We start from the raw sequence: 24,437 nt of genomic DNA on the forward strand, positions 1-24,437 counted from the left end.
AACAAAAACAGTATTACCTGGAAAAACTCAGCAGGTCTGGCAGCATCGGCGGAGAAGAAAAGAGTTGACGTTTCGAGTCCTCATGACCCTTCGACGGTCGAAGGGTCATGAGGACTCGAAACGTCAACTCTTTTCTTCTCCGCCGATGCTGCCAGACCTGCTGAGTTTTTCCAGGTAATTCTGTTTTTGTTTTGGATTTCCAGCATCCGCAGTTTTTTTGTTTTTATCTCTGTGCTCTGTCGGAGTTCTGTCGAAGGGTCATGAGGACTCGAAACGTCAACTCTTTCCTTTATAAATGTATGTTTGATCTTTCTTTTCATCCTCCTCCTAGTCTCCATGGCTTAAATGATGAAGCAAAACAGTTTGATACTTTAAAGCTTTAATAGTTAAACACCTGAAAATTGCAGGCTAATGCGGTATGGCTTTAAGAGTCTAAGTTCTGGTACAGATCTACTATCTCAAGGGGAGTTTTAATACAGCAGCTCTCAGCCAATCATCATGAAAGTTATGCTCCACCATCCCCTCCCTCTCACCCACCTCCCTCCCCCTCACCCACCTACCACACACTCTCCATCAGCACCACGTGGGGTACAGTTTTTACTCCCTCCCTCTCTGGGGCTTTATTTCATGAGAAAGTAATTGGAAAGTAGCGAAATGATTGAGTCATTGAGAGGTAGACTCTGAAAGAGAGTGAGATACCAGAGAGGAGAGAGAAACAGGAGACAACGGGGCAGAAAAAGAACAAGGGAAAAGAGAGAGGAAACAGCGTGAAAGTGAGTGCAATCGGTTCACTCAGACTGGGGTTTAATGTTGAGTGCTGCAGTTTTACGATTCAGGGTTTAGATAAAGTGGGTTCCCCCAGCCCCGGGGCTGCGCCTTGCGATCTCCGCTCAGCCCAGCTCATAGAGTAGCTCTCGGGACCGGGACAGACTTGGAGCTCGCTCCCGGGTCAAAGCGGGGTGGCATTTGGAGGTTCTGCCAGATTCATCTGTGATTTCTGTTCGTTTTTAATTGTATTTTGAGTTACGAATCCTGTCTCTGTCTTCAGGCTGGGATCGTTCTGATAGACGAATTTGCAAGACATAACTCGAATTAAACTGGGACTGGAGATTGTTCTCGACTCAACCGGGACTGGAAACTGAGCTAAAGCCAACACTGAAACCTTAACTATAATTCGCCCAGACTGGAAACTGACCAAGGGCAGAATGAGGTTCCTGTTTTGTCTGCTTTTCATCTCCCAGGTAAGTAAGACTGTGTTAGACGGGTCACAGTAAATTTTCATTTTAATATTTTACGTAAGAGTTTAATGTCTACATTTTAATCTGTTCCAAAATCCAGGATATCACGCGTGTCGAGATAAAGAATTAATAACTTGCATTTATTAGCGCCTGTCACAACCACCGGACCTCCAAACCCTTTAATAGTCACTGACGTACTTTTGAAGTGGACTCTCAATTCTAATGTAGTAAACGTGGCAGCCAATTTGTGCGCAGCAAGATCCCACAAACAGCACTGAGAAAATGGACCAGTTCATCTGCTTTTGGGTGTTGGTTGAGGGATGAATGTTGACCCAAGACACTAGGGAGACACTAGGCAGAAAACGAAGGGAAGTCTGTTTAGCGACACTGTGCTGTGAGAGGCTGAATGGAAGCTGAGGAAGGGCGTCTGACCTGCACCCGGTGCTCTGCACCTTACCAGAATATTTTATTGGAGAGTTTCTGTAGGCGTCTTGTGCTGTGATTGCGCCTGAGCTAGATGCCAGGTTCCATTCAAGTTTGCTGACTCGACCAAGGAGTTATAAAAATTTTCTTTAATTCACTGCAAGGATGAATTAATTTTGTTGAGAAGGGCAGTGATGGGCCTTGAACTGTTGGTAGCAAGTTTCATACAACTGAGTGGCGGCCATTACTGAGAGACCACCGAGGGCAGTCAAGAGTTAACTGTGCTGGTGGGGGACTGGAGTCACATATGGGCCAGAGGAGGTAGGGACAACAGCTTTCCTTTTATAAGAGACATTATAGAACCAACTGGGTATTTACAACAATCTGACAACTTTATAGTCACTTTTACTGATGCCAGCTGTTTATTTAAACTCAAATTCTCAACTGCCATGGCAAGTTTCAAATTTGTATTCTCTGAATTAGCACTAGTCCAGGCCTCTGGAGTGTGGGGGAGAATTGTCTTGCTCACGGTTTCTTGACTCCCTCCATTGGCAAGTACAAGCCTGTACGTATCATGTGAGGAGAGGATCTGGCTCATTTATGATGGCTTCTGTGGTCAAACAGCCTGTCAATACTTACTGTCTAGTCATGTATGGAAAGGTAGATGCCTTTATCTTGTGGAATTGTATCTCTGGAATGTGTAGACACCATTGGGGAGAAAATTTAATGGGAAGAGCAGGGATCTAGGACGAAAAATTCTCCTTGAGAGGCCATGACTCCCTTTGACTTGTGTAAAATGGGTTGATGATTTATTTTTCACTAATTATTTTCAGCGTGTATTTAATTTTTTTTTAAAATGTTTCCATAAGTGTTTGAGTTCTACAACGGATAATGTGAGATCCCTAAGCTGCTGTCAGAAATCCTTTCCTTGGCTTGTCACAATGGAACACCAATGAAGTTCAATCCCTGCTCCCAGACTTTTGTTATTATTTAACCACCTTTCCTGCTGACTGACCTCAGGGTATGGTTCCACAGGCACCCTTTTATACCTTGACAGGGTGGCCGTTTTTCATGTGGGAGTCTGTGCTATCAATTCAAGTTGGATCCCAGCCCTTACTCTACACCCACAGATTTGCATTTGACAGCAGGCGTTGCCGAACAGTGATTGGGAGCAGGAATCCTTAGCTGAGTGGTGCTGAGGCTGATGATGGCTCACCCTAATGCTGAGTTCTGCATCAGGATGTAGATTTGATTTGGAGACTTCTAGTCTTGTTTTTGGTTCAGTGAATAACATTTAGTGCTGAGTCAGAATGTTAAGACCATAAGACACAGGAGCAGAAATTAGGCCATTTGGCCCATCGAGTCTGGTCCACCATTCAATCAAGGCTGATAAGTTTCTCAATCCCATTCTCCCACCTTCTCCCCGTAACCTTTGATCCCCTTACCAATCAAGAACCTATCTACCTTGGTCTTAAATACACTCAATGACCTGGCCTCCACAGCCTTCTGTGGCAATGAATTCTATAGATTCGCCACTCTCTGGCTAAAGAAGTTTCTCCTCATCTCTGTTCTAAAAGGTCTTCCCTTTATTCTGAGGCTGTGTCCTCGGGTCCTAGTCTCTCCTACTAATGGAAACATCTTCCCTACATCCACTCTATCCAGGCCTTTCAGTATTCTGTAAGTGTCAATCAGATCCCCCCATATCCTTCAAAACTCCATCGCGTATAGACCCAGAGTCCTCAAATGTTCCTCATATGTTAAGCCTTTCATTCCTGGGATTGTTCTTGTGAACCTCCTCTGGAACCTCTTCAGGGCCAGCACATCCTTCCTGAGTTACGGGGCCCAAAATTGCTCACAATATTCTAAATGTGGTCTGACCAGAGCCTTATAAAGCCTCAGCAGCTCATCTCTGCTTTTATATTCTAGTCCTCTCGAAATAAATGCCAACATTGCATTTGCCTTCCTAACTACCGACTCAACCTGCAAGTTAACCTTAAGAGAATCCTGGACTAGGACTCCCAAGTCCCTTTGCACTCCAGATTTATGAATTCTCTCCCCACTTAGAAAATAGTCTATGTCTCTATTCTTCCGACCAAAGTGCTTGACCTCACACTTGCCCACGTTGTATTCCATCTGCCACTTCTTTGGCCATTCTCCTAACCTGTCCAAATCCTTCTGCAGCCTCCCCGCCCCCTCAATACTACCTGTCCCTCCACCTATCTTTGTATCATCTGCAAACTTAGCCAGGATGCCCTCAGTTCCTTCATTTAGATCATTAATGTATAAAGTGAAAAGTTGTGGTCCCCACACTGACCCTGTGGAACTCCACTAGTCACTGGCTGCCATCCTGAGAAGGACCCCATTATCCCCACTCTCTGCCTCCTGCCAGACAGCCAATCTTCTATCCATGCTAGTACCTTGCCTCTTAACACCATGAACTCTTATCTTACTGAGCAGCCTCCTGTGCAGCACCTTGTCAAAGGCCTTCTGGAAGTCCAAATAGATAACATCCATTGGCTCTCCTTTGTCTAACCTACTCGTTACCTCCTCAAAGAATTCTAACAGATTTGTCAGGCATGACCTCCCCTTGATGAAACCATGCTGACTTTGCCCTATTTTACCATGCACTTCCAAGTATTCTGAAATCTCATCCTTAAAAATGGACTCTAAAATCTTACCAATGACCGAGGTCAGGCTAATCAGCCTGTAATTTCTCATCTTTTGCCTCACTCCCTTCTTAAACAGGGGGGTTACATTAGCGATTTTCCAGTCCTCTGGGACCCTCCCTGACGCCAGTGATTCCTGAAAGATCAGCACTAATGCCTCCACTATCTCTTCAGCTATCTCCTTCAGAACTCTGGGCTGTAATCCATCTGGTCCAGGTGATTTAATCCACTTTGAGACCTTTCAGTTTTCCTAGCACCTTCTCCTTGGTAATGGCCACCATACTCACCTGTGCCCCCTGGCTCTCTTGAACTTTTGGGATGTTACTCATGTCTTCCACCGTGAAGATTGACGCAAAGTACCTATTCGGTTCCTCCGCCATTTCTTTTTTCCCCACTATTACTTCTCCAGCATCATTTTCCAGCGGCCCAACGTCCACTTTTGCCTCTCTCTTACCCTTTATATATCTAAAAAAAACTCTTGCAATCTTCTTTTATATTACTGGCTAGTTTACCCTCATATTTAATCTCCTCCCTCCTTATTTCTATTTTATTTGTCCTCTGTTGGCCTTTGTAGGCTTCTCAATCCCCTGGTTTCCCACTGCTCTTCTCCGCATTGTATGCTTTCTCTTTAGCTTTTATGCTGTCCCTGACTTCCCTTGTCAGCCATGGTTGCCTCGTCCTCCCTTTAGTATGCTTCTTCCTAGGGATGAATTTTTGCTGTGTCTCCCAAATTACTCCCAGAAACTCCTGCCATTGCTGTCTTTCCTGCTAGGCTCATCTCCCAGTCAATTCTGTTGTGGCTTCAAGTCCCACTCCAGAGACTTGAGCGTGTAACCTAGGCTGATACTTCAGTGCAATACTGAATCTTTCAGATGGGATGTTAAACCAAGGCCCAGTATGCCCTTTCCGGTGGACACAAATGACCCCATGGCACTCTTCAAAGAAGTGGGGGGTTCCCCCTGGTGTCTTGGTCAGCACTTATTCTTCAACCACCGCCAATAAAACAGATTATCTTGCCATTTGTCTTCTTTCTGTTTGTGGGAGCTTACTCTATACAAATTGCCTGCTGTTTCCTGCAGTACAAGAGTGACTACACTGCAAAGTATTCCATTTGCTACAAAGCATTTTGGGATGTCCTGAGGTTGTGAAAGATGCTATGTAAATGCATGTCTTAACTTTCCACTGGCCAGAGAAAAAGCAAGACATGCTTTGATTGCAGGGTTCTCAAGCAGAGTTTAATCAAGATGATGTTTGAGTGAAATGAATTGGTTCAAGTGATGGGGGTGAAATTTAGTTTTTTGCCAATAGCTTGAAAGAAACTCCTAGTGAATGTGGGAAGTTCGATTTACCTTCCAGTTGAAAACCAGTTTCATCTTCTGTCTCAGGTTCACTCTGAGTTATTGCATTTCCCAATTAGTTTCACTCCCTCAATCTTTCCTCATTTCCATCGCCTCCTGCAATTTCTCCCTTTCAAGAAAGTATCCAATTCCCTTAAGTTAGTGTTGAAGCTGCTCCTACCATAGTGCATTCCAGAGCATAGCAGTTCATTGCAGGAGCTTAGCATTTTGTTTGTGATGGTGAGATGAGATTTTTATGCAATCCTGCTCTTAATTTTGATTGTGGTTCCCCTTCTCTATATACCTGGGCCTGGACGACTTTCCAGTGAAGTCACTAGAAAGGGATCAGATGTGCAAGACTTCCCTGACCTTTTGCCTCCTCCTCTTTTCCCCCTCCATGCCTGAAGGCACTGAGGTCAGTGGCTGTGATCCAATTGCTTGTCTTGCTTAAGATCAGCTAACTGATACCAGACTGAGCGACCAACGCTCAGAGCTTCCTATTCAGTTTGGCTCAGCACAACATCAGATGGAGCCTTTGCCCATGGATGAATCTGGATTACAAAGCAGCTTTAATCTGCAATATGCCTGGTGTCATTTTTCATGCCTGAAGGCCAGGAGTGTTCTACCTCTTCACAGCTGTGCAGCTGAAACCCATGTAAACCAAGAATTTCAAGACCACCATTTTTCAGAGCCATGTCTGACGTTTTGATTAACAGAATGTATGCTGTGTTGACACTTAGTATTATTCTGTAATGTAGCAGAGCTCCAGTAAAAGGGTCATATTAGTTTCTGTATAAACACTTGCAGCTTCACCACCCCCCTCACCGACCCCCCTACCCCTACTAGATAATTCTTATTGTTCATCCTTGGGATTTCCAAGTTGCCCTTGAGATGGTGGTTGATTTTCCTGAACCGCTGGATTGTGGTGTTTTTATACAACAGAGTGACTTGCTAGGCCACTTCAGAGGGCAGTTAGATGTTAGCCAGATTAGTGTGAAGCTTCAGTCATGTATAGGCCAGACAAAGTAAGGACAGCAAATTTCTTTTTCTTGAAGAATATTCGTGAAACCAGTTGAAATTTTATGACCATCCAACAACTTCGTAAACATTTCTTTTTATTGATAACAGCTTTTTATTTTAAGATTTTTAAAAAACTGAATCCAAATTCTCAAACTGCCACAGGGGGATTTGAATTTAAAATCTCTCTGGATTATTAATTCAGGCTTCTTAATGTACCCCAGAATGCACCAGTTAGTGTGGCAGTGAGCTGTGCAGCTGCAGGTTTGATTGGCCGAAATCAGTTGAACTCAGCATCCCTGTGATGCCTATGGATGGGGGGTAGGGGGGGTGTGTGGAAACGTCAAGCTGAGCCACTTATGGAAACATAGGAACAGGAAGAGGCCATTTAGCCCTTAGGTTCACAAGGGCATCTTAACTGGTTTGTCTCAGTAATCCGTTCGTGAGGTCACAAGATAATTATGGATTAAGAAGGATATTTGACAGATTTTAACTCATTCACTTGGAGAGATTCTCCTGCAATTCCCCCATACCCCTGCCACCTCATTGTGGAGTCCAGTTATTTTTTTAAATGATTCAAGGGCTTTTGCCTCCACTAGTCTCTGGAAATTTATTCCACACATGGATTGCATTTTGTATGAAGAACCCCCTGACAGTCATAAAATTCCCTATTACTAGTTTGAACCTGTGTCCCCCTTCTACAGTTTAATTGAAAGTAATACTGTATTCTGGATATTTTTCTCATATCTCTAAAAAATCTCTCAATAAGATTGCCTCTTTCCCAGGCAAGCCTTTCCTCATAATTCAGGCCCCTAACTTTGGGGACCAGCCTTGTTCATAGCTATCCTCTACATTGCCTAGAGTGCTTAAAGTCTCCCTTGTTCCTTGGTGATCAGAGCTGACCCAGTTGGATCAGTAATATTTCTAAGTAATAGTCTATTGTCCTATGTCTGAGGATTAACTTGCCAAGCATTCAATGAATCATTTGGCACAAAAAGATGCCATTCACCCCCTTGTGCCTGTGCTGCCTCTTTGAAAGTGCTGTCCAATTAGTCTCATTTCCCACCACTTACGCATAGCTTTACAATCTTTTTTTTCTTTTTCAACATATACCCAATTCCCTTTTGAAACTTACCATTGAATCCACTTCCATCACCCTTTCAGACATTGATTTACAGATCATAACTGGCTGTGTAAAATAAATTTGCCTCATCCCACCTCTGATTCATTTGTTATCCTTCTGAGGCCAAGGAGGAGACAGCGAGGGAGCAATGGGTCATGGCACCTCATCTTCCGACTAGGCACTTTACAGCCTTCCGGACTGAATATCGAGTTCAATGACTATAGATCATGAACTCTCTCCTCCATCCCCACCCCCTTTCCGATCTCCCTTTTTTCCCAATAATTTAAATAGATTTTTCTTTTCCCGCCTATTTCCATTATTTTTAAATGTATTTCCATCCATTGTTTTATCTCTACCTTTTAGCCTATTTCGATTCCTTCACCCCACCCCACCCCCACTAGGGCTATCTGTACCTTGCTCGTCCTGCTTTCTACCCTTAATGTCACCTATTAGCACATATCTTAGCTAATATCGCCACCGTGAACACCTCTTTGTCCTTTTGTCTATGACATCTTTTGGCTATCTCCACCTGTCACTGGCCCTCTATCCAGCTCTACCTGTCCCAACCCCCTCTTAAACCAGCTTATATTTCACCTCTCTTCTTTTTTTCATTAGTTCTGTTGAAGAGTCACACGGACTCAAAACGTTAACTGTGTTCCTCTCCGCAGATGCTGTCAGACCTGCTGAGTTTTTCCAGGAACTTTTATTTTTGTTTTAGCAATGGGTCATGCTTCACTAACAGGCGCAACTTCATTTAGGGGGTGGGGAAGGAGGGTGGGTAAACCACAGAGTGAGAGGTCCCAGTGGATACAATTTAAATGGATTGTTAAAGACCACTTGTCGATGTTTCACAATTTATTTGCACAGCTATTTTTCCCTTTTCCACCTGAGGGCATGTTGACTTTTGGCAGGCTACAGTTATGCAGAAGCTGCATTCTCCCCAGTACCACCACTTCTGAGTGGCCATACTTGGGAGCCCAAAGAGTGCATGTGACTCTTTGACTGTAAAGGAAATTGCCCAACATCCATTTCCAATACACACATACATATCAAGCACTTCACAGTGGAATAGGCCACAGGGATAGTGAGCAGAACAGTCGGGGTCAGAAGGAATTCCCCATAGGTGAGAGGAAGTGTGCATTTGATGTTGTGCCAATTAATAGCTTAAAAGCTTAGGATGCCTTCCTGGTGGGTTAGAAGAAGCAGTATAGATAGAGATGGCCAAATGGTGTGCAGGCCATGATATTTCCTGAGATGGTGGGTGTCTGGACATATTATGTTAGGAAAGATTTTGGTCTAGTAGATGATGTAGTGTGTGCGCTGATTCCCATTTCACATTTTTTTTATGGTGACCAGAATTATATACAGCACTCCAGGTATGGTCTCACCAAAGTTATACTAAACTTGTATCGAGCAACTTTTACTTTACAATTCTATCCCTCCAGAAAAGTGCTTGGCTTGTATTTTTATGGCCTTACTAACTTGAGTTATTCCTTTAGTGATTTCCGTATTTGTACTTCCAAGTCCTTTTGCTGCTCTACTTCAATTATTTTACTTTCTAAGTAATATCCAACCTCCTTATTTTACTTGTCAAAATGTACTACCTCACACTTATTTATGTTGAAATTCATTTGCAATCACATAGCCATTCTGCAAGTTTAATATCATCTTGTAATTTGTTGCAGTCCTCCTCAGTATTGACTATTCTTCCCAATCTACAAATTTAGAAGTTGTGTTTTTGATTCAAGCCTGAATCATTAATATAAATTATGAACAACAGTGGTCCCAGTACTGATCCTTGTGGAACACCACTTCCCACCTTCTGCCATTCTGAATATAACTACCATTTGCCCCTACTTTCTGCTTGCTGCCCTTTAAGCCCTGACCTGGTGTTCTATGAACTTTATTCATTAGTCTAATTTGAGGCACTTTTTATTGAAGGCTTTTTGAAAATCTAGATTACCCTCATCTATTGTGTTACCTCTTCAAAAAAAATTCAATGAGGTTGATCAAGCAAGACTTTCCCTTTTGAAATCCATGCTGACTATTCTTGGAGTATTGTGTCCAATTTGTGTCTGGGCATCGCATCTTAGGAAAGATGTGAAGGTTTTAGAGAGGGTGTAGAAAAGATTTATGAGAATGATTCTAGGGATCAGGGATTTCATTTACGTGGATAGATTGGAGAAGCTGGGGTTGATTCCCTTCCTGGAGGAGACAAGGTTGAGGGGAGATTTGATAGAGATGTTCAAAATCATGAGTCCAGGAAGAGTAGACTGAGAAAAACTTTTCCCATATGAGGGAAGGAAATCTGCCATCCTTACCTGGGAAGGTCTGCATGTGAATCCAGATCCACAGCAATGTGGTTTACTCTTAACTGCCCTCTGGAAATGGTATAACAAGTCACTCAGTTGTCTCAAACTGATACTGAAAAGTCAAATAAGAAAACTGGCATCGACCTAGGTGCTGGAAGCAACAAAGACAGACCCTGCAAAATCTTTCTCATAACATGTGGGGTCTTGTGCCAAAAATGGGGGAGCTGTGCCAAAGCCTACTTGGTCACTGACTGTAATTATGATTCAATGTCCCTAACTCATCCATCATCATTCCTGGGTATGGCTTGCCCCACTGGCAAGACAGGCTCAGCAGAGGAGGTGGCACAATGGTATACATTAAGGAGGGAGTGGCCAATGTTGACTCTGGACCCCATGAAGTCTCATGGCATCAAGTCAAACATGGGCAAGAAATCACCTGCTGATTACCAATTACCACCCTTCCTCAGCTGATGTTCTCCCCTCCGCTTTGAACACCACTTGGAAGAAGCACTGAGGGTAGCAAGGGCACAGAGCGTACTCTGGATGAGGAACTTAAGTGTCCATCACCAAGATCAAGCTGGCCGAGTCTTGAAGGACCTATTTGCTAGACTGGGGTCTGTGGCAGGTGGTGAGAACACCAAGAAGAGGAAAAAAAACTGCTTGACTTCGTCTTCAACAAAACTACCCATTGCAGATGCATTTGTCCATGACTGTATTGGGCGGAGTGACCACTGTGCAGTCTCTGTGGAGACAAAGCCCATCTTCACATTGGAAACACCCTCCCATCATGTTGTGTGGCACTACCACTGTGCTGAAAGGCATGGTTTCAGAATGGACCTAGCAGCTCAAAACTGGGCATCCATGAGGTGCTGTGGGCACTAACAGCAGTAGAATTGTATTCGTCCACAATCTGTAACCTCATTATCTCTCACTCTACCATTGAGGAGTGTAGGAGAGCATACCAAGAGCAGCACCAGGCATATCTAAAAATGAGGTGCCAGTGAAGAAACAGCATGTGCAAGCCAAACAACAGAAACAGCAGGCTACAGAGTTAAGCGATCCCACAACCAACAGATAGGATTACAGAGCTATAATCTAATCACATTCAGTTGTGAATTATGGTGGATAAGCAAACATCTAACCGAATAGGTGGCTCCACAAATATCCCCATTCTCGATGGGGGAGCTCTGCATGTTGGTGCAAAAAAAAAGGAAGAAGAATTTGTAACCATCTTCAGCCAGAAATATCGAGTGGATGATCCACCTTGGCCGCCTCCTGAGGTCCCCAGCATCACACATGCCAGTCTTCAGCCATTTAGATTCACTCGCGATGATGTCAAGCAATGGTTGAAGACACTGGATACAGCTAAGGCTTATGGGTCCTGAAGACTTGTGCTTCAGAACTAGCTGAGCCCCTAGCCAAACTGTTCCAGTAGAGCTACAAAGCTGGCATCAGCCTGAAAATGTGAATAATTGCCCAAGTATGTCCTGTCCCCAAAAACCAGAGCTAATCCAATTTAGCCAATTACCACCCCAGCAATCTACTCTCAATCATCAAAGTGATGGAAGATGTCATTGGCAATGCTGTAAATGGCATTTACTTAGCAATAATTTGCTCAGTGATGCTGAGTTTGGGTTCCGCCAAGACGGCGCAACTCTAGACCTCCATTTCAGCCTTTGTCCAAACATGCAGAAAAGAGCTGAATTCAAGAGGTGAGGTGAGGGTGATTGTTTGACATCAAGTCAGCATTTGACTGTGGCATCAAGGAACCCTAGCAAAACTGTAATCAATGGGATCAGCTTAAGGACATCACTGTGGGAGTTCCTCAGTGTAATGTCCTAGACCCAATGATCTTCGGTTGCTTCATCAATGGCCTTTCCCTCATCATAAGGTCAGAGTGGGGATGTTTGATGTGTTCAATACCATTTTCTACTCATACCCCATGCAGATATGAACTGCTTCAGTAAGACTCTAACAATGTTCAGGCTTGGGATCAGTTGGCAAGCAACGTTCACGTCACAGAGTTGCCAGAATCTCCAACAAGAGAGATTCTAGCCAACTTCCATTGCCATTCAGTGGCATTACTGTATTATCAATGAATCCCACCCCACTATTAACCTCTTGGAAGGTGCGGGGGTGGAGGGTGGGGGGGGTAGTTGGTGGTGTGAGTGGCAGGGGGCGGTGTGGCATTGATCAGCAACTTAACTGTACCATATAAATACTCTGCAGAATTCCTCCTCTTGTAGCCAGTGAGCAACTCACTTCCTTACTCCGCAAAATCTATCAACCATTTACAAGGCACACATCTGGAGTGTGACTAAATACTCTCCACTTGCCTGCATGAATGCAGCTCCAACAACGCCCAAAAGCTCTACATCATCCAGGGCACCTGCCTGATTGTCACTGCTTCCACCACTGGTGCACAGTGGCAGCTGTATGTGCCATCAAAAAGTTGCACTGTAGAAACTTTCCATGGCTTGTTCAATAGCACCTTCCAAACCCACGACCTAGAAGGACATGGGCAGCAGTCACGTGGAAAAACACCACCTGCAGCTTCCCCTCTGAATTACAAAACCTCCTAACTTGGAAATTTCACTGTCACTGGATCAAAATCCTTGAACTCCCTCCCTAACAGCACTGTGGGTGTATCTACACCACATGGACTGCAGCGGTTCAAGAAGGTGACTTAGCTCCATCTTCTTGAGGGGGATTAGAAATAGGTAATAAATGCTGGTGATACCTGCATGTCATGAATGTATGTATAAAACAAATAAGGCTGAGAACCAGAAGACACCAATTTGAGGTAATTGCTGAAAAAACTAAGCAGCACGAGGTTAGAACCTGAAACGCACTGCTTGAAAGGATGCTGGAGACTGATTCAATGCTGGCTTTCGAAAGAGAATAGTATAAGCATATAAGCACGCACACAGGGATTATGGAGAAAGATTGGGTGAGTGGGACTAGCTGAATTGCTCTTGCAGAGCAGTAAGATGGACATGATAGACCAAGTGGCTGCCTGGAACCATTCTGTTATTCTGATTATTATATTTATATTATTATCCCTTAGTAGAGATTCCATTTTTTTTTTTCTACCACCAGTGTTAAGCTAATCTATAGTTCCCTGGAGGTGTTCTATCCCCCTTTTTAAATATTGGTATGTTAGCTATCTACCAGTCTTCTGAAAATATACCTTTTGCTAACAAATTATTAAAAATGTGTAATAATGGTTCTGCTACCTTTCCCTGAAATTTAAAAAAAAAATGATGTAATCCTTCTGGACTATGAATTTTATCCTCTTAAATTTAATTAGTTAATTTCTCACCTTTTTAATTTTAAATGCTGTTATCTCATTTATGATCTTATTACTTGATGCAATGTCCACCTGCAGTGTTTACTTAATTTAGTATTTACCATGGAATTATTTAATATTTGAGTATTGCTGAGAAAGGAGACATACTATTGAAGCTTTTTGTCTTTCACTCATCAGGGCAGCTGTGCAAGATAATCTAATAATAAAGGGAACAACAATTTATACTGCATGAGAAGAGAGTGCTGATAGGTTTGGACTTTGCCATGGAGAATGTAGCTGTTAACTGCTTTTGTTTCACATGCAGGCTGACTCTGGTTCATTCCCCATGGCAATGCTTTGACCAGAGAATGGCGATTTCCCCCAAGCTTTTGTTTAGTTGGAAAAGGCATAATGTGTAGGCATGCTCCTTTAGTCTGCAAAAGACAGGACCCTGTGTGTGAATGTGTGTGGCTTCTGGCATGCATAAGTGAGCCATACAGTTAGCCTGACTGATAATCTTAAATTGGTTCAGTATAATTCTTAGCAGAATCACATCTAACGTTGGACGCTTTTGAATTTTGCAAGCACGGGCTGGTCGGGTACGGTCAGTACATTGCCTGTCGCAAACAGCAAAGGAACATGCTGCTTGATACGATCTGCCAGTTGTTGGGACAAACAGGCTACATACTTGGCACTGAAATGCCAGTATTGTCCATTTTGCATTTCCAAGTTCCATTCTCATCCCCTTTTATCTCCATCCACGTGGATACTATTTCTGTCTAGCTGATGGTTTCTTTCTGCTGCCATTATCTATGTGGCTAATATGCCCAGCTACTCCGCCCCCGTTTTCCCCCTCTATCTTTCCTAAATATGTTTAATTTCAAGTCCTGATTGTTCTGTAGCTGTGACTCTGTAATCCCTACTGTGTCTGAATCTTTGTAGCATATTATTGCCTCCAGTTAACCCATTTTATTCTGAACACTGTGTGCATTGCTGTACACCTAATTTAAATTGGAAACACTTTTCACAGAAATGGTAGTAGAATTATAGAACCATCTCTTTGCCACAAGGTTGTGGAGCTGGGTGAATTGAAGGTCTCAAAACTGAGATTGATGAATTTTTTTTTAGGCAAGGGTACCAAGGGATATGGAGCAAAGACAGGAAGATGGAGGAGGGAGGTCCATTATATGGAATGGCAGAACAGGCTGGAGGACTAAACGGTCTAGTCTAGTTCCTGTGTTTCATGTTGTGCTTCCTTATGTTGATTTGTGTTCAGAATTTTTGGGCACGTGTATTGCAGATATGTAGATGTGCTGGCTTCTTGTGCCTGTTGACAAGTTTGTTCAGTCATGATTTTGATGGAAATGACTGCCCATGACCAAATTTTAAATTTAACTGTGGGAGATGGGTGAAAGATCATCCACCTCTCATTACCTGCGTCCCTATACTGTAAAAAGCCTTTTGCATCATTTATTTGTATTAGTTGTGCCACTAACCAGTGTGATCGCTTCACAATATTGGCCCTGTTCCCTGACAGTACAGAAAAGCATCCTCCCCGTGACCAGAATGTAGAAAGGTGCTATTATAATTTTTGTACAACAGCACGTGAAAAAATTAGAACACTGGTAACTGTGTTCTCCTGCAAGTTGATGCCACCAGTAGTGATTTGCATATAAACAGGCTAATGTGGCAGAACTGTGGTAGCAAGTCAGGAGGGAGTGGCCCTGAGTGTCCCAGGATCGATGTTTGGCTCACCTGCCAATTTTAAATGAGGCACAGGCTTCAAAATTGGCTGAGACAGCCAATTCTCTCCAATAAGAGAGAATCTAACCATCGCCCCTTGATGTTCAATGGCCTTACCATCACTGAATCCCCCACTATCAACATCCTGGGGGTTACCATTGACCAGAAACTGAACTGGACCAGCCATATAAATACTGTGGCTATAAGAGCAGGTCAGATGCTAGGGATCGTGTGACAAGTAACTCGCCTCCTGACTCCCCAAAGTCTGTCCACCATCTACAAGGCACAAGTCAGGAGTGTGGTGGAATACTCCCCACTTACCTGGATGAGTGCTGATCCTACAACACCGAAGAAACTGGACACCATCCAGGACAAAGCAGCCCGCTTGATTGGCACCACATCCACAAGCATTCATTCCCTCCACCACTGATGCACCGTAGCAGCAGTGTGTACCAGCTACAAGATACAATGCAGGAATTTACCAAGGCTCCTTCGACATCACCTTCCAAGCACATGACCACTACCATCTAGAAGGACAAGGGCAGCAGATAGATGGGAACAGCACAACTTGGAAGTTGCCCTCCAAGTCACTCACTATCCTGACATTTCTTTATTCATTCATGGGATGTGGGCTTCGCTGGCTGGGTCAGCATTTATCGCCCATATCCTTGTTGCCCTTGAGAAGGTGGCAGAGAGCTGCCTTCTTGAACCACTGCTGTCCGTGGCGCGGGTACACCCACAGTGCAGTTAGGAAGGGAGTTCTGGGATTTTGACCCAGCGACAGTGAAGAAACAGTGATATATTTCCAAGTCAAGATGGTGAGTGACTTGGAGGGGAACTTCTAGGTGGTGGTGTTCCCATCTATTTGCTGTCCTCGACCATGTCAATGGTCATGGGTTTGGAAGGTGCTGTCGAAGGAGCCTTGGTGAATTCCTACAGTGCATCTGGTAGATGGTAGATAATGCTGCTACTGTGTGTCAGTGGTGGAGGGAGTGAATGTTTGTGGATGTGGTGCCAATCAAGCGGACTACTTTGCCTTGGATGGTGTTAAGCTTCTTGAGTGTAATGGGAGCTGCACTCATCCAGGCAAGTGGTGAGTATTCCATCACACAGCTGACTTGTGCCTTGTAGATGGTGAACAGGCTTTGGGGAGTCAGGAGGTGAGTTACTCGTCGTATTATTCCTAGCCTCTGCCCTGCTCTTGTAGCCACAAAATTTGTATGGCTAGTCCAGTTCAGTTTCTGGTCAATGGTAACCCCCAGGATGTTGATAGTGGGAGATTCAGTGACGGTAATACCATTGAACATAAAGGATTGATGTTTGGATTCTCTCTTGTTGGAGACGGCCATTGCCTGATACTTGTGTGGTGCGAATGTTACTTGCCACTTGTCAGCCCAAGCCTGGATATTGTCCTGGTCTTGCTGCATTTGGACATAGACTGCTTCAGTATCTGAGGAGTAGCGAATGGTGCTGAACATTGTTTAATGACCAGTGAATATTCCCACTTCTGACCTTTTGTTGGAAGCAAGGTCATTAATGAAGCAGCTGAAGATGGTTGGGCTGAGGACACTACCCTGAGGAACTCCTGCAGTGATGTTCTGGAGCTGAGATGACTGACCTCCAACAACCACAACCATCTTCCTTTCTGCTAGGTATGACTCTAACCAGCAGAGAGTTTTCCCTCTGATTCCCATCGACTCCATTTTAGCTAGAGCTCCTTGATGTTACACTCTGTCAAATGCTGCCTTGATGTCAAGGGCAGTCACATTCACTTCACCTTGAGAGTTCAGCTGTTTTGTCCATGTTTGAACAAAGGCTGTAATGAGGTCAGGTGGAACCCAAACTGCGCATCAGTGAGCAGGTTATTGCTAAGCAAGTGCTGCTTGATAGCACTGCTGCTGACCCCTTACATCTCTTTTCTGATGATCGAGAGTAGACTGGAATGATAATTGGCTGGGTTGGATTTGTCCTGCTTTTTGTGTACAGGACATATCTGGGCAATTTTCCACATAGCCGGGTATTTGTCAGTGTTGTAGCTGTACTGGAGCAACTTGGCTAGGGGCGTGGCAAGTTCTGGAGCACCAATCTTCAGTACTATTGCCAGAATATTCTCAGGGCCCATAGCCATTGTAGTATCCAGTGCCTTCAGCAGTTTCTTGATATCACGGAGTGAATCAAACTGGCTGAAGTCTCTGGCATCTGTGATGCTGGGGACCTCCGGAGGAGGCCGAGTTGGATCACCCACTCAGAACTTCTGGCTGAAGATTGTAGCAAATGCTTCAGTCTTATCTTTGGAAATATATCGCAGTTCCTTCACTGTCACTGGATCAAAATCCTGGAACTTCCTCCCTAACAGCACTGTGAGTGTACCTACACCACATGGACTGTAGCGGTTAAGAAGGCAGCTCACCACCACCTTCTCAAGGGCAACTGGGATGGGTCATAAATGCTGGCCCAGCCAGCAAAGCCCACATCCAGTGAGTGAATGAAAAAAAGGAACTCGCCAATGCTCCTTAGCACCTTCCAAATCCATGACCGCTACCATCTAGAAGGACAAGGGCAGCCAGCACATGGGAACGCCACCACCTGGAACTTTTCCTCTAAGCCACTCACCATCCTGACTTGGAAATATATCGCTGTTCCTTCACTGTCGTTGGATCAAAATCCTGGAACTCCTTCCATAACAGCACTGTTGATGTACCTACAGCTCATGGGCTGCAACAGTTCAAGAAGGCAGCTCACTGCCATCTTCTCAAGGACAATTAGGGCTGGGCAACAAATGCTGGCCCAGCCAGCGGTGATCACATCCCATGAATGAACAAAAAAAGTTGGTCACCCAGCAGCCAATTAAACTGCCTCCCACGTAAAAGAGTGTGACCAGCAGTCTTACTATTTTATATGTTGTGACTCCTGCTTTTCTCAGTATCAAATGAATAATATTTTTTAACTTCAGTTAGTCAAGTGATATATTATTTTGATAAATTTGTTGTGTTATAAAGATGGGGAAGCCGTTGGCAAGACTCCAGTCCTGGCCTCAGGCTAACTTGTAGTAAGTGAATCAATTGCTTTACCTGCCCAGTGCAAAACATGTTTTTTTTTAAAACCACCAAGCTGAAGCTTCTCTAGAATGCTTTTAACTTTACAATCCAGTTCTAATTAAACAGAAAGTGAGAGACCATGCTTTAAAGAAGTGATTCTGCAGGAGCTGGCTGAGGAATGGTCTGGCTGGCAGTATTCAGGGCCTCAAACTGAGTTCTAATTTGTCCCTTTTTAAAAGAATTCAGTCCTGGTTAATGGTAGGGGGTGGGGGAGGGAGCGTTTAACAGCCTCTGTCAGACACAAAATAACCTCCAGCCTGTGCCACAGATGCACCATCTGCACAGACCTTGTCTGAACTCACTTCCTCCTTAATTGCCTCTTCTGTCGGCTCCTATTGTGTGGAATTAAAGAAAAGAATCTAAATTATTTACAGTGGAGCCTCACTTCTTTGCAGGCTATGATTTGTTGGCGACTGAGAGATTCTTTTTGTGCCTGGCTTTGAAGGCTGAGAACTTGTGCTAGTGTTTTCTTGCAAAATCTTCATGTGCTTCTGCGCTACATGTCCAGTGATACCAGTTGCTGTCTCATTGTTTCGTTGTGGAGCCAAAATATTCTGGTCTCCTGGAAGGGATACTGAGCCTGTGACGTAGAACAGTGTTGAGCGGGGAGGGACGTTTGTAAAGAAGGGCTTTGAGAAGTTTTTTTAAAAAAGCTGAAAGGTTCGAGGCAATCACAGGTAGCCACATTCAGAGGATGTGTGAGGTATGAATGCTGCTGCAGACCACGATGATCCCAGGTTCAAACTCCTTCCAACCCATTTCTCCCTGCTCAATCCCCAATTCCACCCATCACCAACTGCTTTGTACAATTAGCTGAAGTCAGCTGTGGTCTTGGTGTCCTTTGGTATTGGGGAAGATGAAAAGTCAACCAGAGTTTCTATTCCTAATGAGCCACCCTTTTCCTTTTTCACTTGTTCATGGGATGTGAGCATCATTGGCAAGTGTAGTATTTATTGCTCATCCTTAATTTCACTTGAGAAGGTGGTGCTAAGCTGCTGCCTTGAATTGCTGCACCCTATGTGGCGTTGGTACAAGCAGTGTGCTGTTAGGAAGGGAGTTCCAAGATTTTGACCCAGCAATGGTGATGTTCCAAGTCAGGATGGTGTGTGACTTGGAGGAGAGTTTGCATGCTGCTCTTCTCCTTCTAGGTGGTAGAAGTTGCAGGTTTGGAAGCCGCTGCTGAAGGAGACTTGCTGAGTTGCTGTTGTGCATGTTGTAGAGAGTGCATAGTGGCAGCAGTGGTGGAAGGAATGGATTTTGAGGGTGGTGATGGGGTACCAATCAAGTGAGCTGTTTTGTCCTGGGTGGTATTGAGCTTCCTGAGTGCTGTTGGAGCTGCACTCATCCAGGGTATTCCATCACACTCCTGACTTGTGCCTTGTAGATAGTGGACAGGCTTTGGGGAGTCAGAAGACGAGTTACCTTTCACAGGATTTCCAACCTCTGACCTGCACTTCCACAGTATTTATATGGCTGGTCCAGTTCATTTTCTGATCAATGGTAATCTGCAGATTGCTAATGGTGAAAGAATTCAGCAGTGGTAGTGCTGTTGAACATCAAGGGGAGATGGTTAGATTTACTTGTTGGAAATGGTCATTGCCTGGCCCAAATGTTACTTGCCACTTAATATTCCAAGCCTGATTGGTGTGGCATGGACTGCAGAGTCAGTATCTGAAGAGTTGTGTATGATACTGAACAATACAATCATCAGTGAATATCCCCACTTCTGACCTTATCGGGGGAAGATCATTGAAGTAGCTGAAGATGGTTGGGCTTGCATTACTCTGATAAACTCTAACAACTACAACCATCTTTCTTTGTGCTAGGTATGACTCCGGTCAATGGAGAATTTTCTCCTTGATTCTCAGTGACTACAATTTTGCTAGGGCTTCTTAATGCCATACTCGGTCAAATTTTGCCTTGATGTTGAGGGCAATCATTCTCATCCCACCTTTTGAATTTAGCTCTTTTTATCCATGTTTAGACCAAGGTTGTCATGAAGTCTGGAACCAAATATTCCTGGTGGAACCTAAACTGAGCATTAGTGAGCAGGTTATTGCTAGTAAGTGCCATTCGATTGTACTGTCAACGACACCTTCCATCACTGCTGATGATTGTGAATAGATGGGTGGTAACTGGATGAATTGGATTTGTTCAGTTTTTTATGGACAAGATATATCTGGTCAATTTTCCACATTGTCAGGTAGATGCCAATGTTGTATCTGAATTGGAACACCTTGCCTAGGGGCATGGCTAGTTCTGGAGCACAAGATTTCAATACTTGGAATGTTGTCCAGGTCCATGGCTTTTGCTGGATCCAGTGCTTTCAGGTATTCCTTGATATAATTTGGAGCAAATCAAATTAGCTGAAGACTGCTGGTGTCCCAGTTGCCAATCTCAGGAGTGAGAGAGAGAGAGTGGGGCAGTGGTCAGTCACCCCTTATTTGAAGAGGATCATCAGCTGTGATGCTTCCTGTAGTGGAATAATATGCCAGAATTTGTGTGTAGCCCCAAATATTGAACCATTATTAAAGGTAAAATCCATACAGTATGTCATACAGCATGTAAAAACTATGCTTCTACTCCTTTTGCCATGTGTGGTGTTTACAACATTTAAGGGAATAGTGGGCAGAAGGACCTTGGGGAAACCTTTTAGGACCAGAGATCTTGTGAGTTTCGAGTGGTACAGATCAGAGAGTTACTGGGCCCCCACAGCTGTTAAATTCCTTCCTATTGTGTGCACTGTGGACTTTTTTAAAAAAAAGTATACAAAGATATTTACACACACAGTCTAAAAGCTGTAAAGAGGCACTTAGGCTGTGAGCCAGTTGTCCAGCAGATTCAAATGAACTAGCTACATACTAAGATACTGACGTGTGGATTAAAGAATGAGTCTCTGATAGCCCCCTAACTGATGGAGGATTGGCGAAAGGTGATGCAGCCAGTACACAGTTCTCTCATACACTCAAATGATAGAATTTTACCATGAAGGCCATTTGGTCCATTGCCCCCTTTGCTGGCTCCCTGAGAAAGCTATCCCTTAATCCCTTGCCCCATTTTCTTTTCCAATTTTCCCACTTCCCTTTCAAAAGCTATTCTGGATTCTGTTGGGCATTCCATAACTTGACAATCCTATGTGTTTAAAAACAAATTTTCCTATTGTCCTATGGTGATGATCTTTAAATTTACGGCCTGTAGTTCCTGGCTCACTGGCTAGTGGGAATAGTTTCTCTTCGTTGATCGTTTACCCTTTGCTCTGATACAGCTTTCCCATTTAGTGGATATTTTCCCTCCTTATCCTCTCAAATTGTATCAGCTTACATTTATCTGTACAAATTTGGGTAGATAGATGTCAGATGTAAGTTAGCAACCTAATTATGGTTCCCAGAAGTCACTCTCAGTCCTCTTGACTCATTGGTAATGCTGTCTCTCCTTTCAGAAAGTTGTGGGTTTACGTTCCAATCCAGAGAATTAAACATGTAGTTCAGGTTGATGCTCCAGCACAGCTCTGAGGGAATACTACACTGATTGAGATGTTAAACTGAGATGTTTGCTCTCTTAGGTGACATAAAAGATCCTGTGACACTATTTTGAGGAAGAGCAGGGGAGTTCCCTTTGTGTTGACCAATATTTCCTTGTCAGCTGACACCACTAAAACAGATGATCTGGTCATTTATCACATTGCTGTTTCTGGGACATTGGCTGCTACATTTCCTAATTTACAACAGTGACTACATTTGTAAAGTATTTTGTGGATAGTGTAGCACTTTGGGATGTCATGAAAGATGTTTTTGTAAAGGCAAGTTTTTCTATCCCTTTTACAGTGAGTCATGCTCCCTTTGTCTCCAAATTTTGATGTGGTGGCTGCTAAACTTATAGTTCATTGAATAATAGAATGGTTACAGCAGAGAGTGAGGCCATTTGGGGCATTGTGTTCATGCCAGCTGTTTGCAAGAACAATTCTGCTAGTCCCATCCCAGCTCTGTCTGTGTAGCCCTGCAATTTTTTTTCTCTTCAGGTACTTAATCAATTCCCTTTTGAATCTCTCAAGCAGTGCATTGCATGTCCTAATCAGTTAGTGTTTTTAGAGCATTTCTTCATGTCACCTCTGGTTCTTTTGCCACTTAGCTTAAATCAGTGTTCTCGACCCTTCCTTCAGTTGGAACAGTTTCTCACTATCTACTCTGTCTGGATCCCTCCTCATTTTGAACACCTCTATAAGATCTTTTCTAAGGAGAACAACCCCCATGTTCTCCAAGCCATCCACGTAACTGAAGTCCCTCATCCCTAAAACCATTCTCATAAATCTTTACTGTATTCTCCCTAAAGCTTTCACATCCTTCTTAAGGTATGGTGCCCAGAATTGGACAGAATACTCTAGTTGATTGTTATGAGATAGCAGTTTGTAAAGCTGAGTTATTTAAAAATTCCAGAGGGAAACTTTAAACAACTGTCATAAACTGTAATTTTAAGTGCTATGTTTGAGATGCAACTCTAAATTCAGGAATGAGACCACCAGTTCTCGAGAGGTTTTATATTAAACTAAATGAAACATTTTATTAATTTACACAAGTTAAATATATACACATGACTACAAATTAGTACAATCATAACTTTTAACAAATTCCCAAACTAATTTCCATTAAGACAACAGCAACCCATAGACTTAAGCAGATACCAGGCAAAGCATTTTCACCTCATGAATTCAAAATGAGATTCCTTTCACTTTGGTTCCTGTGGAGACAGTTGTAGGCTTACAGCTACTTTGATCTTACAATGTCTCTGCTCTACACATGAAAACTGCTGAAATTATACCTCATACAGTAAATTCTTATTGTATCACTAGCCTCTTTGAGCTCCACCTCATCTAACAATAAAACCGCTTTCATATTATCAAGTTTATTTTACTAATAAAAATATTGCTTGGTCTCTGCTAGCTAGGTGCCAGATTTCACCCCACTTCTTGAATGCAGTATTCAAAAATGCAAACACACTCTACCTCTCTTACATCTCAAAACTAGTACACATCAAAGCACCTGGACTAGCTGACTTTAATCCAATTAAGACACACCCAGAGACTAAACTTCTATTTAAATAGAAATATTTTCCAATAATGTTTTATATATTTAATAGCTTCATGACATTGAGACTGAATGTTTTATAATTGTTCACCATAAATTCCTTGTTTTTGTACTCTGTCTCTATTTACAAAGCTCAGGATCCCATTTGCCTTATTAATTGCTTTCCCAACCTGCCCTGGCACCTTCCAACAATTTTTGCATGTATACTTGTCAGTCCCTCTGTTGCTGCACTCCCTGTAGACTTTAACCTTTTGTGTTCCTATACATTGCCTCTCATTGCTCTTCCTTCCAAAATGTATCACTTAACATTAAATTTCATCTGCCACTGTTTACCCGTTCTGCCAGCCAGTCCATGCCTATTTGAAGACTATCACTATCCTCCTCACAGTTCACAATACTTCTAAATTTTAACTGCAAATTAGTTTAGAGGGTGTACAACGGATTTCCTAGTGAAGATTTTAAAACAATGCAAATTATGGGTGTTATGATAGAAATGTTTAAAATTATGAAAGGTTGGGGCAGGGTGTATAGAAGCAGACTGGTTTCTAGTCATTGAGGGGTCAGAAAAAAGGGACAAAATATACAAAATTAAATTCAGGAGTGCTAGAGAAACTTCTTAGTGAATGCTGGTAGACTTGAAGAGGAATGGGAGGGGGGACATAAATGTAATTAGGGAAAAGTGGACTGGGATATGTTGATTAGCTCATTTCTATAAAAATAGGAAAGCAATGATCCTATCAACTGACCCTGGAGGGCACCAGTATTTACATCACTCCTGCCCAAAACACTCTACTTTCTGAACTTCTGTGCTGCGACATTCCCTTTAATACCTCGTGCATGAATTTTATCAATGAACTTCCTACATGGCACCTTACCAAATGCCTTTTTTGAAATTCCTCATACAACCACTGCGTTTCTTTCAACAATATGTTCCCTTATTTAATCTGCCATTAGCTGCTAATATTTCCTATTTTTATTCTTCCTGCATGAAGTATTTTATACTTGTTCATAGCTTTTTGAGTAGGGGAGTTGAGTAATTCAAATGGCAGTTACATTTTAGAGAAAGAAGAATCTTAGATTCCTACTGGTATGGCGAGCTAGATGGGCTGA

At 43.2% G+C, this 24,437-nt stretch overlaps 1 protein-coding gene across 1 annotated transcript in view; it reads left to right on the forward strand.

Annotated features, from left to right (window-relative positions):
• Positions 1 to 581: 581 nt before the first annotated feature.
• nradd (neurotrophin receptor associated death domain) overlaps positions 582 to 24,437 on the forward strand; it is a 36,204-nt gene continuing 12,348 nt past the window's right edge. The window contains exons 1-2 of the mRNA XM_041189840.1: positions 582 to 773; positions 1,049 to 1,241. Of these exons, the coding sequence (XP_041045774.1) occupies positions 1,206 to 1,241 (36 nt within the window). The 5' untranslated portion in view covers positions 582 to 773; positions 1,049 to 1,205. The remainder of the gene's footprint in view (positions 774 to 1,048; positions 1,242 to 24,437) is intronic.

Source organism: Carcharodon carcharias, chromosome 6 (assembly GCF_017639515.1).
Source record: "Carcharodon carcharias isolate sCarCar2 chromosome 6, sCarCar2.pri, whole genome shotgun sequence".
In the NCBI taxonomy this organism is placed as follows: domain Eukaryota; kingdom Metazoa; phylum Chordata; class Chondrichthyes; order Lamniformes; family Lamnidae; genus Carcharodon; species Carcharodon carcharias.